Below are 16,362 nucleotides of genomic sequence, written 5' to 3' on the forward strand. Positions count from 1 at the left end.
TTATTGCTCCCCTGAAATTCACAGAAGTCTCACAGCATGCCACTGCTTGAGTAAAAGGATGAGGTTCTGTAAATCACAGGCCAAAGTCAGTATCAGCACAAACTGTCTGGGGACTTCATCTCCACACTTCCTTCTGGTTGATACAATCTGTGTACGAGGAGTAATCCAAATATTGGATTGCACAGATTTGGCAAGTCTTGCACCCCTCTTCACAGACCATGGTTTTGTCATAACTTACAATGAAGTTACTGTAATACTGCTCAAACAGTATGCTGTGTGGCAGAGACAACTTCTTGGCCATTTCATACAGGCTTTCTGGCTTCAAGTCTTCGATGCCATAAGCTTTAGTCAGGATGTATTCTAATTTCCACTCTGATTCATTTCTCTTGTTTGCATCTCTGAGGTCCAAGTAAAACTGCCAAAGATCCTACAGTTTTATAAAAAAAAAACAACAACAAAAAGAAAAGAAAAAATAGGCATGGCTGTATTGCTTTCTTCCCTGCTTCATTAAGTCTCTGGAGTGATATATTGATTAGGAAGCTGTCACTCCTCATTAATCACAACTGAATAGAAGGTCATGTCCCACCCCAAGAGCTGGGCTTACACCCAACGCTGGTACTTGCAGTGCAGTAATGGTGGGGGGAGGGGGAGGAGAAGGAAAAGGAGCCACAAAGGTAGCAGTGGCAACATTTGAGGGCTTGCCTGTCCTAACCATAAACCAAACTTGACTGTCCTCATGGCTGCGTTAGGAATGAGGCAGAAGAGTGAAAATCTGAAGTTTGTTTTCTGTGGACACCGCTGAGGGGCAGAAAGGACAGAGAAAAAATGGCCCAGGAAGAATTTAAGGGAAACACAGAGATGGAAATGCAGGAGTGAAATGCACAAAAGAACAGAGCAGCCTGCATTAGCATAGGTCTTCAGGGAGAAAGCCCAGTTCCAGATGCACCATCACTGAAGTCAGCAAGGCCAAGATTTTACCCTGAATGACAGCAAGAATATCCCAGAGCCAAAATAATTAGATAGGAGTCACTTTATCTCCAAAAATCACATGACACTACAGAAGTATTCCTTTTTCCTTCTGTAACTTTCCTTATCTATAATTCCCTATAAAAATTATAAACTTTATATAGGGAGATGCCTGATTAGGAAAGGCATCACATGGTTAAAAGTGCTTTCCTTCTCTGCTCCTCTACACCCTTTAGATGCATTTCAGGGAGTCCATCCCAAAGCTCAGGTTATCACCAGCAAACAACATTGGTATGTCATCAAGCCCAGGCCTTGATGAACCTTTTTAACCTTTGCAGAGCTCCTTGTAAATATTTTTAGTATTCTGCCCAGAAAATTTCTGTCTTTGATTCTATGCTGTAAGAATATTCCATAGAGAACAGGAAGCACTGGACAGTCCTGCAGGCACAGAAAGTCTGACCAAATTCTCTTTCAGATTTCCTTTCCTTTGCCCCAGAAGAAAAAAACAAGAGCGAGGAAAGTTCCACCAATAATCACAATATGACTGAGGCTGACAACTTGCTGTAATTTTGAATGACACTAAACAAGGCTCCAAAATCTTCACTTACCAGCAAGCTATAATCAAGAAGATCATATTGATACAATCTGACACCAGGGTTATTGGACTCCATTTGCCATACATTCTTCACTGGGGTTACAGCAGGTGCCACAAACAGGGAATTTACTGGCTTTCCTGCAGGAAGAGGGAAGAGGAAATGGTTTCCTTTCAATCATTTCTCACACAAATATTTTTGTAGAGAACCAACACAGCAAGAACCAGAGTGACTGGCTTAGCATTTTTTCTCCTGTGTTAGTTACACCACTGTGAATTCCTTCTGTACTTCCACTGGATAGAACAAAATCTGTCTAAAATACCACAGCATAAAGTCCTCTGGGCACCAGTTAAGTTTATCTGTACCTGAGGCTTCCCACCTGTGCAAAATGGTCTTGCTTATATGGGAGATCTCTGTACTTTGCATATTTCTGCTGAAGAAATATTCACAACTTTTAGTTGCTGTCATTTACATGTTGCTTTACGTATTTAGAATGTTACTGGAAACAACAAAGTCTCATCACCTGACTGATTTCAGTCATCAAGACTAGCCCAGCACCTAGCATGTGAAAATTGATCTCTGCAGCAATGAAACATGAAGATGTACACAGGTTTTAATTAGAATATGCAGGTTCTCTGTGGAACAAAAAGGAAGCCCTAACTATTCATTTCTCAGCAACATCACAGCACTGAAACCAGCCTCCACAGAAGCTCTGAAAGCTTGGGAATCAGTGGGTTCTTCTGGGGAAGATAAAACTTAGCTCTGTATCTCAGCACACTGGTGTTGGCTACAATATAACATTTATCCTGAATTCTCTGGCATTTTATCAAGAGGAGAACAGCATGAATAAAAGACAGCCTAAAAGCACACAGATAAACACAAATTGTATTCAGATACATGCAATCGTGCAATTTCACTGTTCAAATTTTGTGAAATGATGCAAAATTATTAAAATTACTTTAGAAGCAGTTCCTTACATGTGCCAACTGTAATGAAAGGGCACCGAGATCAGTCTGGCCTCCATGAAATTTGCAGTAGAGATGATGATTTCATGCATAAATAGGACAAGGTACAAAAATATGTAGGTATAAGACCACCCTGAATACCATTTAATGAAATATATTATTTACTCTTTTTTAAAGGGCAGTTCCTTCACTAGGGCTGGATCCCTCTTCCATGTGAAGGGAAAATGATTTAGAATACTGTCACTCCAGTCAACCTTTTGGGCATTGCTTTTATGAGTTCATATAAAACTATTAGATAAAGAGCCAAATAATATTAGCTATTTTCATAAACCAAACCAACGGACCTCTCACTCTTCTGTGGTACAGACACAAATATCTATCCAGTTACTTGTCAGAGATCTCATGTTAAAGATGTTAAGAGTCCTCCATACAGCCATGCACATGCTTAGAACAAAGGAATTTCAAAGCAATAAACAAAATTTTCAAACCTGGGTGCTTTTCTTGAAGGCAAATTCACTGATCTAAGAGATGCAACAGGCAGAGACTTTCTTTCCCCTGCCTCCTGCTTACCCTTATCTTAATTAACTTTGAAGCAGCAGGGAACTCAGCAGAGAGGCACAGTAATGATGCAGGAAACACAAGAACACAGAGCATGTCTAGTTGGCCTGAGAACATTCCCTTTGACACATTACACAATAGCAACTGGCTAGTATAATTTGCCCATGTCACTGAGAGAGTGAAGAGGAAACACTAGGAATTCTTGTCTAGGCATAAGCATTCATTAAAATAAAATAAAAAAAAGGAAGCTTGGGGAGTCTCTTCTGACCTCAACAAAAAGCCAGACTGCCTTGCAAGGTTATCTCCGGAAAAAAATGGGAATGTGTGGGGCTTGAAGTCTCATGGATAAACAGCAGGATTTCCCAATTTATTTTTCAATTATTTGTAACAGAGGCTAACTAGTAAGCATGTGCAACAAAGTACTAACTTGCTTTCAAAGAAGGAAAAAAGATGAAAGGCTCAGCAAGCATCATTACCTTCCTCATCCAGGAGGACCATGACACTATCTCTGTGTGTGTGGCCAAAAAACTGCCCCGCGATGACAGCGCTGTACTTGCGGAAGATCTTTACCAGTCTCTCGTTGTAGTGCTCCCTGATAGCTGTGGTGTTCCTGGCAAAGGGCAGGTATCCCACTGGCACATGGCCTATTACATACACCTATGGGATTAGGCACAGGAAACACCATTAGCAACCTCTACTTATAGCTGTAACTTAGAAATGGTTATCAAAACTTCATCATGGTCATAGGACTAAAACTCCGTAATAATCATAGGAAGGGCCCTCAGAGGTCATCTACTCCAACCTCTCAACTAGACTTGGCTGCTCAAGGCCCCATCCTACCTGGTCTTCAACAACTTCAGGGAGCAGGCATCCACAACTTCTCTGGCCAACCTGTTTCAGAGTCTCACCCCCCTTGCACTGAAGAACTTCTTCCTAAGATCCAGTCTAAACCTATTCTCCTCCCTCAGCTTTAAAGCCATTCCGCCTTGTCCTATCACTAGATGCCCTTATAAAAAGACCCTCTCCAGCCTTCTTGTAGGATCCCTTCAGGTACAGGAAGGCAGAACTAAGGTCCTCCCAGAGTCTTCTCTAGGCTGAGCAACCCCAGCTCCCTCAGCCTATCCTTATAGCAGAGGTGTTCCAGCCCTTGGATCACATTTGTGGCCTCCTCTGGGCTTGCTCCACCAGCTGTGTGTCCTTCTTATTCTGAGGACACCAGAACTGGACATAGTATTCCAGGCAAGGCCTCACAAGAGAAGAGCATAATAATACTGTCTTAGAAATGGCATTCTGAAAGCTATAAATCCACCATGGTTCTGTTATACAAAAACACAAACAGTAAGAACATTTAAATTCCTAACAGGACAAAATAATTTTAGTGAGTTCAGTATGTTCTTGGGAAAGAGTTCTGAAAAATCTGTATGTGATTTTAGGCCAAAAGAAAAAAAGGATCAATTATTTCATATGTAAAAATAATAAGATCCTAGGACAAGACTTACTATTTGGCATCTCAAGGGGATGGTAATCAAAACTTAATTTAGAAAAATCACAGAGCCTGCATAGTCAGAGAGTCACCAGAAACACAGAACTGGTTAAAACCCTTCTGTCTGATGTCAAGACTTGATTTCAGCTGCAGACACCAGCTAACATGCTTCAGGGTTTTATAAGAAAGGGAAATCTCCTCTTTCTCCCAACACTATATTTTAAATTGCACCACCACAGCAAAATGTAAACATGGTTCAAATTAAACACTTTTTCTGGCCAGATGATGATCCAATCCTTGCCCCAATCAATCAAACACAAGCCAACAATTTACATCCTCCCTTCAAAACCTAAGTATTATAAGACAATTTAATACTCAAATCATAGCAACTGCTGCAGCTTGGATAGGTTTTGTGGTTGACAAACTCCTTCCCAACTCCTATTTTTGTTACATAAAAATATGAATTACATATGGTAGCTTTTGTCTCAGACCAAGGGTGCATATTTTGATTTTAAAATTAAAGGCTGTAAGTAAAAAAGAGTCAGAAACAAAGTGAAAGTATTAAGTATTCTCATCCTGACTCTTACAGTATTTACACTGGGAGAAAGCAAAGATAGTCTACTGCATAATTTGTGAAGCTGCAATCAACTCTCATTAATTGTTGCAGTATAATGTATAATGTGCACATTCAAGAAAATATTATTTTAAAAATGAGATTTTTATTTTGCAGTATCTCTGTCAGCATTAATATTCTTCTAAAATCAGGTTTATATTTTCAGTGTCTCTCCTTCTTACAATTTTTTTTTCCCCAAACAAATAATGCTGATGGGCTCTGCTCTCAGTCCCTACCTTTTCCTTCTTTTGTGAAGAGGCTTCTAGTATTCCCTCCAGCCAGGCAAACTGGTTGGCTGGGTCAGTGATATTAACAGTCACACTGTTGGGGCTGTAATATAAATTTGTGTTCAGACTGATTATCCTGAGTGGTTGAGAGCTTCCACTGGATTGAAACAGCTGAGTGTAGAAGCCACCTGTAAAAGGAAAACCAACATCACCTGAAAAAAAGCACAACTTTAGAATGCAAGTACAGCACTGACCGCATGTGCAGCCTTATCATTCTGATCAAATGGAATATGGAATGTTTATTCAAGGCATGCATCACCTTATCACATCAGAACATCTTAAGAATGTGTTTTTCACAACATTTTAGTAGAAGTCGACACTGAATTTTTTATGAGTTCTTGCCTGTGGCTGGTCTTTGTGTTTGTCTGACAGTTTGCAGATGCCATTATCCAGCTAACACACAAAAAGTGACCTGTAACGTTTCTTCCACATTGAGAGACAAAGTGTTAAGAAATCCACATTTCTTGAAATGCTGCAGACATATTGGTTCCTCCAGGAATTCACAGACTCAGAATTGTTTTGGTTGGAAAAGACCTTTAAGATCAAGTCCAACTATCCTCTAACTCCACTAAAGAAGAACTGTTTGAGTTTAGGAGCCTTGTACTTGGAAAATCATTAAACTTCAGCATGGGATATGAAGAAAAGATCATGGTTTGAGATCTAAGCTCCTGAAAGTCTCCTACACAGACCTTCCTCATGGGTGCAATTTTTTTAGTGCATGGACTTCAGTGGAGCCATGGCAATAAAGCCATAACAACAGACCTTAACTTCAGGTCTGCCTCTCTGAGTTTTACTTTTCCTATCTGAGTTTATACTTCCACTCTTATTCACAGTTCCTTCTCATTCAGGACACACCACCACGTATTAAACTTCTAAATCCCTAATGTTTGAGTGGATTAGAAATTGGTTGAACTTTTCAATCTTTCATGAAAAAGAAAAACCATAATTATGATGTCAATATTCTCCCAGGTTAGTAAATTGAACACAAATATGATTCAAGTAACAGTATAATCACCGAGCCTATGTGCTATCATAATTTGAACCAAGCATGTGCCTATTTAAGTATGCCCTGAAATAGAGAAAATAGCAAAACAGAAACAATATTTCATCATTTTTTTAACAACCAAATTTAAATCTTGTGCATCGTATGCCGTCATCTAAAAAAAGTATTACAAGGTCTCGAAGGCAGTAAGATCTTTCACATGCATTGGTACAAAACCAGTAATACTGTAAGAAGAGAATAAATGAAAAGAGAATGAATGTACCCTGAAGACAAGTAACTTCTTCCAGAAGAAGCATTATAGATAATCCATTGTGGTGATTCATTCCAGGAGACTTAGTTAAACAAATGGGACAGATCTATAGACACATTAGCTCTCTAAGCCCTAGCTTTACAATGCTTTACTGGCATATCTTACCTTTTCTGAAGGTATTGATTGCTTCATCAGTCAGCCAAGGTTTCCAGAAATCTGCTACAGCATTGTAAACTTCACTGGTAGTTACAGGAAGCTGATCCTGTGACAGAGTAGAACCTGCCTAAGTCTTAGCATTCAAACGTACAAACAAAACCCAATAAGCAAACACACAAAAAAAATCACTGAATTATGTCCCCTCCCCTCTTACATACATGTAAGTGTATCCAGTCATCACCAGCAGGAACTCAAGAGAGGAAGCAAAAGTTCATGAACATCCAGTATTGCTGATCAGGAAAAAATGCCTAAATTTAATCCAAACTGACTGCATGGCTTTGTTAATACACTGATAAACTAAGGCCAGAGATATTTCAAGCCTGAGGAGCACAGCAGAGTGGAAAGCCATGCATTCTGCAATATTAATAAATATATACACTTCAGTTTCAAAGTCTAAAAACAAAGTCTTTTTGCAAGAAAAGCTTGAACATAAGCTTCTTTTGTAGCAGGTGAATTTTTCAAGCAACTTGGGGTTCACAGCAGCTGCCCAAAACTCCACTCATAGCCCTCAGAGACATTCTGGTGAAATTCCCAAGTGTTTTCAGGATAGCTTTTACTTCTAGCAACAAAGAATCTAAAACATAAAATAAGAGCTTTGTCAATGTTTTCTCCTACCAGCTATAACTAGGACTGTAGCACTCTTCAAGCCCAAGAGCAATATTCTCATCTCACCCCAACAGAGAGATGCCAGTCTGCCCTTGCTTTTCCTAAAATACCTGCTTGGATTCTTAGGGCTACAAAATAAGAAACAGAGGTCAAAAAATAGGAACAGAATTACAGTGCATGTTTTCTTAAACAGAAAATTTGACCTTTCTAAGAACTTTGAAACTAAACCTATGTTGTTAGAGGCTTAGGCACCAAGTCTGTGTCTAGGAGCAGTGCAATCAGAAGGCTGTTCAGATGTTTGCTGTTTGCAGTGCACAGATATCAGTTCAGCTACAGCTAACAGTCACTAACAGACAGAGCAAAACCTGATTTCAGATAAGAGGCCACGTTATAGCCTGAAGGTGGTCTAGACCCAGGCACATCAAGTGCTCTGTGAACTTGTGGATTAGACAGCAGTTTGGGAATTCATTTTAAGCAGGGGTAAGGGTGTGAAACAAGTAAGACTATGCAGAAAGACAGAGGTTACAATATATGATCTGCAAGGTACCCCAAGCCTTGATTACCCTAAGTAGTATTTTTAACAGGGTCTGCAAGAAAAATCACCCAGGACTGTTAAACTGTTTAGATGGACAGGTCAGAACACAACAGAGAGCAATAAAATTCTTTGGTAGATGGTGAGCACAAAGCTTTAATCCTTGCTGTACAACAGCCTGTAGTGTGTGGCTTGATCCGCATCGCTCCCAGACCATAGGACATTTGCCAATCACATGGATATGAAAACCAACAGCACACAAAAAAAATCCAACAACCTGAAATGAGTCAATAGTGGGAAACTTCTGATCTCATGGTCTTTTTGAAACAGTAACAGAAAGTATCTCAGTTTTACACTTTGTTGAAGCCTGCCACTGCAAAGCCCAAGTATCAGAGAAACACTCTTGTGTGTTTTTTGTGCAGAGAGAATGGCAACAGTTATTCCAGCCAGAAGCCTGCTTCAGAATACTATTTGCAACCCATCTGCCCCTCCTGATCATCAAACAAAAGTCATGTTTGTTGGAAAAAAATACTACATTGTCTTTCTGCAAGGTTAATACAGAGAGATTTTTTTTCCTTTATACCAAAGACAACTGCTGAATGACAACTAGTCTCTGTTAAGACTGAAAAAGAAAAGAAAACAAAACCAAAACAAAACACCGATCAACCAACCAACCAAATACTAAACCACTGACTGAGATCTCGGTTAAGGTGTTATTTATCAAAATACTTTACCAGTGGTTTCTGGTGAATCAGTGGATATATCAAGCTGAAGCTACACTACCAGAGTTAAGAACACAAGAAACTGAAGAAAGCAGCTTGGTTTGCGTGCTTACATTTCCAAGATATGTCTAGCTCTTCTTTTGCCTCTCACATTTCCCTTTCCTCTCTCTAAGCATCTCTGTCACTCCCTGATTTGGGAATCACTAACTCCAGCAATGATATAACCACTGATTACCTGGCAGGCCTAACGAATAACCCAGAAAGCTGGAATAAAAGTCTTTGAGGATGTGAAAAGGATGTTACTGAATTCCCATTAGGTATTTCAAACAAAACTTTAGCTGACCTGATCCTTCTGATTCCCTCAGACCCAGTGACAGGATTTGCCTCTCAGTCCTGCATGCTGCCAGATCAACCCACGATATGCTTTAAAGGACACATGAAGCAACTGTTTACTTTTGAGTTATGCCAAGAACAATATTCACAGAACACTACAAGTGCAAAAGCACTGTCCTCAGCTGCAATCACCCACATAGCCAGTAAATCATCAATGCAAATATTTCTAAGTGCCCAAAAAGGAAAGAAGAAATAAGACATGTTTTTAACAACAGTGGCAAAACCATGGGAATGTAACTCAAATTCTGCCATGATAAGAAAAATCATAGAATCATGATGGCTTAGGTTGGAAAGGACCTCAGATCATCTACTCCAACGTGCCTGCCACAGGCATGGACACCTCTCAACTAGACTCAGCTGCTGAAGGCCTCATCCAACCTGACGTTGAACCAACCTCTCTGGGCAACCTGTTCCAGAGTCCCACCGTCCTTGTACTGAAGAGCTTCCTAAGATCCAGTCTAAACCTACTCTCCCTCAGTTTAAAACTATTTCCCCCTTGTCCTATTGATAGACAACCTTATGAAAAGTCCCTCTGAAGCCTTCCTGTAGGATCCTTTCAGGTATTGAAAGGCAGCTCTAAGTCTGCTTAGAGTCTTCTGAAGTCTTGTCTTCTCTAGGCTGAACAATCCCAGCTCCCTCAGCCTGTCCTGAGGTGCTCCAGCCCTCGGGTCATCTTTGTGGCCCTCCTATGGACTCACTCCAACAGCTCTGTGTCTTTCTTATACTGGGGACACCAGAACTGGACACAGCATTGGAGGTGGGGTCTCACCAGAGCAGAGTAAAGGGGCACAATCCCCTGTCTTGACCTGCTGGCCGCACTCCTCTCAATGAAGCCTAGGATACAATTTGCCTTCTGGGCTGCATGAGTGTACTGCTGGCTCATGATGCCAGCAGAAAGATTAGCAGTAGGCCTTGAACCTTAGCAGATCCATGATGATGTCACTGGTGTTAGATTAAGTTACTGCACACATGTACATGACTTAACAAAGAAAGACAAAATGTGTATTAACTATAATGAGATCTGGTGGTTCTAAGCTTTGAGGAACAATCAGCAGTAAATTTGCAGGACGTCAGGCAATGTATAGATTTTACCTGGCATCAGTGTCTGATTGAGTAACTTAAGACAGAGAGAGGCACTTTCTGTTCTTAATTGGAACTATTTACAATTTGAGAATTGTAGACTGCTGCTTCCAAAACAACAGTTACACAAATGTAACTCTTACTGTTCACATCTGCTTTCTGAGGGGTTAGGAACACACTCAATATGATATATAAACTAATTTCTAACTCATTGTACCTGTGGCCAGTAGTCATGATTGCCCAAAGCTGGGAAAACCTGAAGATCTGGAAAGAAATGACGAATTGTAGCACTCATATTGCCAATTATGCTAATGACCAACTTTGTGGAGAGTTCTTGTACTGGAACATGAGGAGGGCTATCTCTGAAAAAGGAAAAGGCTTTAATAAGAAAGTTTTATTAGCACCAGACTTTGTAGAGTTAGATCATGGTTGAACTTCATGATCTTTTCCAACCAAAACGATTCTATGATTCTAAGGAAAGGTAAAAATCTGCAAGCACATCTACATTGTAGCATGCAATACTATTATAGACTCTAAATTAAAATAACAGAATTGTTTAAAAGGCTCTATGCAAGGCTTTTTTTGGAAAGCAAAACATAACCAAATAGACTAATGTTGGTCCTATAATTCACATTTATCGTAACTAAGACTTCTTAGAAATTAAATGAATTCAGCTCCACCATTTTGAACTGTTGCACAGTCTGGGTTAAATATCTTTCCCCAGCAAAATCAACCAACATAACATATATAACCTTTCCAGCAAAAAAACCCCAGTCATTCACTAACATACTAGTTCTCATAGCCACTCCAAGATACTAATCTGTTTGCTAAATTATCCTTTTATGATTACCATAGAAAAACCCCATGTGATGGTAGAATGAAGAACTTCACTATGGCACAAGGGTAAGCTAATGAATACTTAGAAAATAACAGGGCATGGTAGTACTGAGGTAATCATGTGCCTCCCTTTCACACTTCTTTCTCCAGTCCCACTGCTAAGGCACCTCTGTATGACAGGGTATTATTATGCCCATTTATTAGTAAGGAAAATCAGCACTGTTTTACTCAACAGAGACTGCACACATACAAACTATTGCAGTGAGGGACTGTGAAACAACACTTTATCTTTAGAAGTGCACACATCTAGGAGTGGTAGTAATTGAAACAGCATCTATGACACTGTTCTCCTCCTCCCTCAGCCCCTGATCTCGAATTCATACAGGCACCCAACCTGAATGATTTTATATACTTAAAACAAAACAAAACCCAAAAAACAACAACCAGAAAATACCCCAAAACATAGCTTGATTCTAGTTACCTCTTACAGAACCAGATAAAATCTGGCTATTTTCTAAAAAAGGGATGCACTTTAGTGTAAATGACCTTAAGAGTTACAAAATCTAGTCCTTCCCGTAACAACTTGTTCTAGTCAGCTATTCCTCTGACCTTTCTTTTCTGCTTTTTTCCACTTCTCACCCTCCCTGCACCATTTCTATTAACTTACACTAATTCAGTCATGTGGTAAATGTCCCAATGAACAGTCCAACAATATCCAGAAATTATGACAGAGATCAAATTCTATCCCTGAAGTCTTATATTCTCACTCAGTCTCCCACTAATTAGCCACCTGGACAACTAAAGGGACTATGTAAAAGTAGAATTTGTGAGATATTAAACTGAGATCTGTTGGTGCAAATATAAACTTCTGAATTATGGCTAATTCAGCTGCCTAAAGCTTTAACTGCAGAGTGTCCTGAACACTTACCCTGTCCAAATTATGAATGAAGCCTGCTGTTTTGAATCCTTCATGAATGCAAATGCTGACAAAATAAGTTGATACGGAGAATCACACAAAAAGTCTCCAAAAGGGCCTGGGTTGGAGGCATTGGCTCCTTTGGAAGAGGAACAAACTTTGGTGCGATCAGGGGTAATGTGGTAAGTCGGATCTAAATGTAGGTCAGATACATGCCAGAACTGCCCTGTTTTCAGAAAACAAAGATTAAACAAAATGTATTATTTGCATTTGAACTGGATATACATGGGTAATACCACATTTGCTCCAGTTTCTCTACTGCTATTGTCCTTTCACATTTTGGAAAGTAGAATAAATCGAACGAATTGTTGATTAGCCCATCTGACAAGTGTGGGCGAGTTCTGCCTTCCCGTCAAGAGGCCTTCATGTAGATTGCTTAGAAAAATTGAAAACAGAAGCAGAGGCATAGGTTTAAGCTATTCAGCAGATTAAAAAAAAATGGAGGCTGGTAGAGACTGGAAAATCAGCTCCTTTTCATTAATAGGAATCTGGAAATTGAAGAGTAGAGGAGACAATAGAAGGACTTCTTCACTCCACCTGAAAAGAAAGGGAGTTGCATTTTAATTATTTTTCCAGGCCTTCCCTGGCTGGAAGCTATTATAAAAGACCACAGTCTAGAAAGAAAGGCAGGAAACAGCATGTGTGCAGAAAATGTCAAAGTATTTCTTCCCCCTAACAGCAGCAGTAGCAAAGAGACCGTTCTCACCCAGATGAGAAGGTGTCAGCCTTACTCACTGCTTTCCAGGCTGACACATTCTCAGCCACTGCTATTTAGCACTGCATGGAAAAAGGAGATGAGAAGTATAGGAATGCGGTGAACAAGGTGCGTTAAACTTGTATTAGACTACCAGATGTCAAATTTCATGTATCATAAGAGTAGTTTCTTCCTGTGGGTTTCAAAGGCATGTGGTATCTGGGGTAGCAATTGTGAAACTGGGAGATGCCGGCTGATCTTCCCCAAGGCCACATGCTCTCACGGTGGCACAGCAGATACCCTCAACAGACCCCATGGAATTTTATTTCAGGAACCAAAGACCACCAGCGATCTTTGAAGCCTGCAGCACTGCGACTCCTACAAACAGGAGACAGAAAAACGCCTGGACGCTGCTGGGTGCTTGCTCCGAGGCACGTCTGAGTCACAGAGATGAAAATCCTGAAGCCACTCTGAGCACTCACCTCCACACGCTGCTGTACATTAGTCATGCCAGGAAGAATATGAGTGTATTTGCTGATCGCAGAGAAGCTGAATTTCATGTTTACAGCGCGTACCTCAGGACACCGGCCAAAGGCTGGGCTGGGATCACCTCGCCCACCACCTAGCCATGCTAACTAAACCTGTGTAACCTCCCCCACACACCTGAATCGCCGGTATCGCTTATCTAAAAACTAAACCGAAGCCAGTTGGAAGGGAGAGTACCATTGTAGCAGTCTATGTGCGGGCCTCAGCGCGGTGGGAGGGAATAAGCACCTGAGGCGAGCACGTACCCCCGGCCTCCCCCACTGCACAGCGGGGCAAGCGCCGGCCCCTAGCCGGGCCTCCTTCAGCCAGGCGTCCCTCACTCCCGTCCCCCATGGGCGGGCCCGGCCAGGCCCCTGCCCGCAGTCACGCTGCTCAGCCCCCCCGGTGGACTCACCCATAGCAGAGCGGGGCTGCGGTCCGGTCGGCGCCGCCGCTAGCGTGGAGCAGAGCAGTGCCAGGCCGAGGGCCGAGCAGGCGGCGCGCCCCCACCGTAGCTCCATGTCGGCCGTACCGGCAGCGCCCAGCCCGCCGACGGCCGCTCATGTGACCGCCCCGGCACGGAGGAAAGGGGCGAGCCCGGGGTTCCTTGTGCAAGCGTCGGCCCTTCGCTGCCCTCCCCGGGGCGGCCGGAAACCGCCACCGCGCCCCGCCCGCACCCCCGGGGGCCGAAAGCCACCTCTGGCTGGGGCAGTGCCTGAAATGGGCAGCGAGGGCAGCAGCTGTCGCCTCAGCCGCGAGTCGGGGTGACCTTCAGAAGGTGCCACCCCCAAGCCAGCACTGAGCCGCTGAGGACCTCGTAGGAGTCAGCCACGGCCGTGGAAGGTTTGAGGCTCGGAGGAAGGCGATCTTGGTAACAGGGAAGGCAGGAGTCTCTTTCCCGCTCCGCCTGTGGCGCCCGGCGGGCCAGGTCCCTTCGAGCCCTGGGCTCCCAGCAAGACGTTAAAACGGCTTTCCGAAACTTTTGGGACCTGTGGCTGAAGATCCTTCCCTCGTGGCCCCGCTGGTGCTACCGACCGGCAGAGCTGGGGCATGAAACCCACTTCTGAGGGCCAGCCCGTGGACACAGCCTAACCCTGCCCTGAACAGGTTGCGCTTGGACGCCTCACGGGAGGCTCGGTCATCTTTTGGAAGGAAAGTTTCCTCACAGTATTCATGTTACAATGAATCCTGGTTACTGGTTAAAAAAGCTGATGTAATACGTCATCAAGTACACCTTTAATACAGCTTAACGACAGTACGGCTGTGTGTTGTTAAGTGTGACTCCCCATCGCTAAGGTTTTATGCAGCAGAGCTGCCGTTTATTGCTGAAATCAGAGTTGTATCCAGTGAGGAAGAGCGATCTGTGGCAGTTTTAGGAGCAGACCAGAATAATGATGTCATAGGTCCCATAGCTGGCCCCAAACATCCTGCTGCTCACTCTGCTGTTCTGGTTGGATCTGCTTTCCAGGTCTTTGCAAGGCTGTTTTGCCAGCAGCTGGGAGTCCTGTGTGTCAGGATTTTCCTCATTTTTCCACTTCTCTGAGCACTGCCACAGGTACTTCACAGGCATCACTTCCCCACTTTTTCCTCCCTTATGTAACCTGTCATCAATATTGTTTAGCAAAAGACTTGACCAGGAAACTTCATGATGGTTTCATGTGACTTAAGAGAACAGATATATACAGGGAAAAGTAGCCTTTTTCTGAAAGTGACTTGCAAACCAAGTCTTAACAATTTGTCTCTGCAGTCCTTGCCTCATATTTAATAAAAAAAAAAAAACTTTTTTTTTTTTTTTTTTTTTTTTTTTTTTTTGTTTGGTTTGGTTTGGTTTGGTTTTTTTGATTCATGACCCCATGAACCACTTGTGAGGATGAATGCTAGTACTGGGGCTCTGAAGCTGTTTGGGAAAGTGTGGCTGGAAAGGACAGTCCTGTGGCAAATGCACCAATGGACAAACAGGCAGCAAGGGAGGGGAGAAAGATGAAAGCTCTGTTAGGTACTGAAGCTGAGGATTAAATGAGCTAATAAAACGGAGGTCAGAAGATGCTGTTTAAACACTGCTTGCACCATAGGAGATGAGGCACCCCAAAGCAGACTGCTGGAACAAGTTCTACTATTTGTTTCTCTAGTGAAAAGAGTTAGCTCCTAGGTTTTAAAATTATCTACCAAATAAAGACTCAGTGAGAGAGAGAAAAACAAGACTTGCCTGTTCCTTTCAGGTACCTTCTTTGTGGAAAAGCAAAACTAACATTACATTTTTTATTTGGGTTGGTTAGATTAAGTCTGAGCTTTATCAGATGAGATGAGCTGCCCATGTTATCTTAGCTATCCGGGGAAGCACAAAGCCAGTTCCTGCACCACCATACAGCAGATCCAAAGGATGGTACAATGCAGTGTTAGGCCTGGGAATTTGGGCAAAATGCCTCTCCTGCACCTCCCTCTGCAGCCACACACCTCCAAAACACTGACCAGCTAACCCACAGCTCAGCTCTTTGTCTGAAGGGCTGTAGATGGCTACACCTCCATGTGGTCCACTGAGTCAGTATGTCACAAAACATGGACTCTCCAAAATAGTTTCTCCGTACTGCCAGCAACCCATTTCAGTTTTCCTAAGAGTAAGGCAGTTTTCCCCACTCAGGTCTTTTAGGGAAAAGCTTTTCAGGAAAAAGTTACAATTTATGCCTTTTAAGAAGCATTTTGTTTTCAGTTGCTGACAGTGCGAATCATTATTTCCTGTACAGATGTGAAACAACTCAGGGAGGGAAATTTCAAGTCTGTCTTGTACTGTTTTCTCTTCATTTTCCTCCCACTCCTGTGGAGAGTCATGAAAGATAAGCTGTGTATTTTAGGTTCACCAAGTCCTGCCCTTTCCCACATTAGTCCTTTCCTCCTACCCTGTGAAACACTTAAATCTTTGCACTTTGATTTACTTCAGTCTTTTCTATACTACAAAAAAATCCCACCAAAACCCTATGAAAAACTCCCACAACAATTAAACCCAAAACTACAGGGCCCCCCTGATATTGAGGCTGTCAATCTGTTGACCTTAGCATGCACTGGATA

General features: G+C 42.2%; 1 protein-coding gene across 1 annotated transcript; it reads right to left on the minus strand.

Annotated features, from left to right (window-relative positions):
* Nucleotides 1-12: 12 nt before the first annotated feature.
* On the minus strand, nt 13-13,820 carry SMPDL3A (sphingomyelin phosphodiesterase acid like 3A). Its single transcript, XM_054393094.1, has 8 exons — nt 13,715-13,820; nt 12,033-12,246; nt 10,485-10,629; nt 6,884-6,980; nt 5,415-5,593; nt 3,559-3,739; nt 1,575-1,699; nt 13-427 (listed from the first exon to the last, which is right to left on the minus strand). Exons 1-8 carry the CDS (start codon nt 13,818-13,820, stop codon nt 116-118), a joined length of 1,359 nt encoding a protein of 452 aa, XP_054249069.1. The 3' UTR covers nt 13-115.
* Nucleotides 13,821-16,362: the final 2,542 nt, after the last annotated feature.

This window comes from Indicator indicator, chromosome 27, assembly GCF_027791375.1.
Source record: "Indicator indicator isolate 239-I01 chromosome 27, UM_Iind_1.1, whole genome shotgun sequence".
NCBI lineage: Eukaryota > Metazoa > Chordata > Aves > Piciformes > Indicatoridae > Indicator > Indicator indicator.

Excerpts from the sequence above, each read along its gene's own strand:
- SMPDL3A (XM_054393094.1), bottom strand. The coding sequence starts at position 13,820 with ATGGAGCTACGGTGGGGGCGCGCCGCCTGCTCGGCCCTCGGCCTGGCA. Across the intron at positions 6,981-10,484 it reads ATCATGACTACTGGCCACAG|GATCAGCTTCCTGTAACTAC; the intron begins GTACAATGAGTT and ends ACTCTGTCACAG. Across the intron at positions 5,594-6,883 it reads AATCAATACCTTCAGAAAAG|GTGGCTTCTACACTCAGCTG; the intron begins GTAAGATATGCC and ends TTCCTTTTACAG.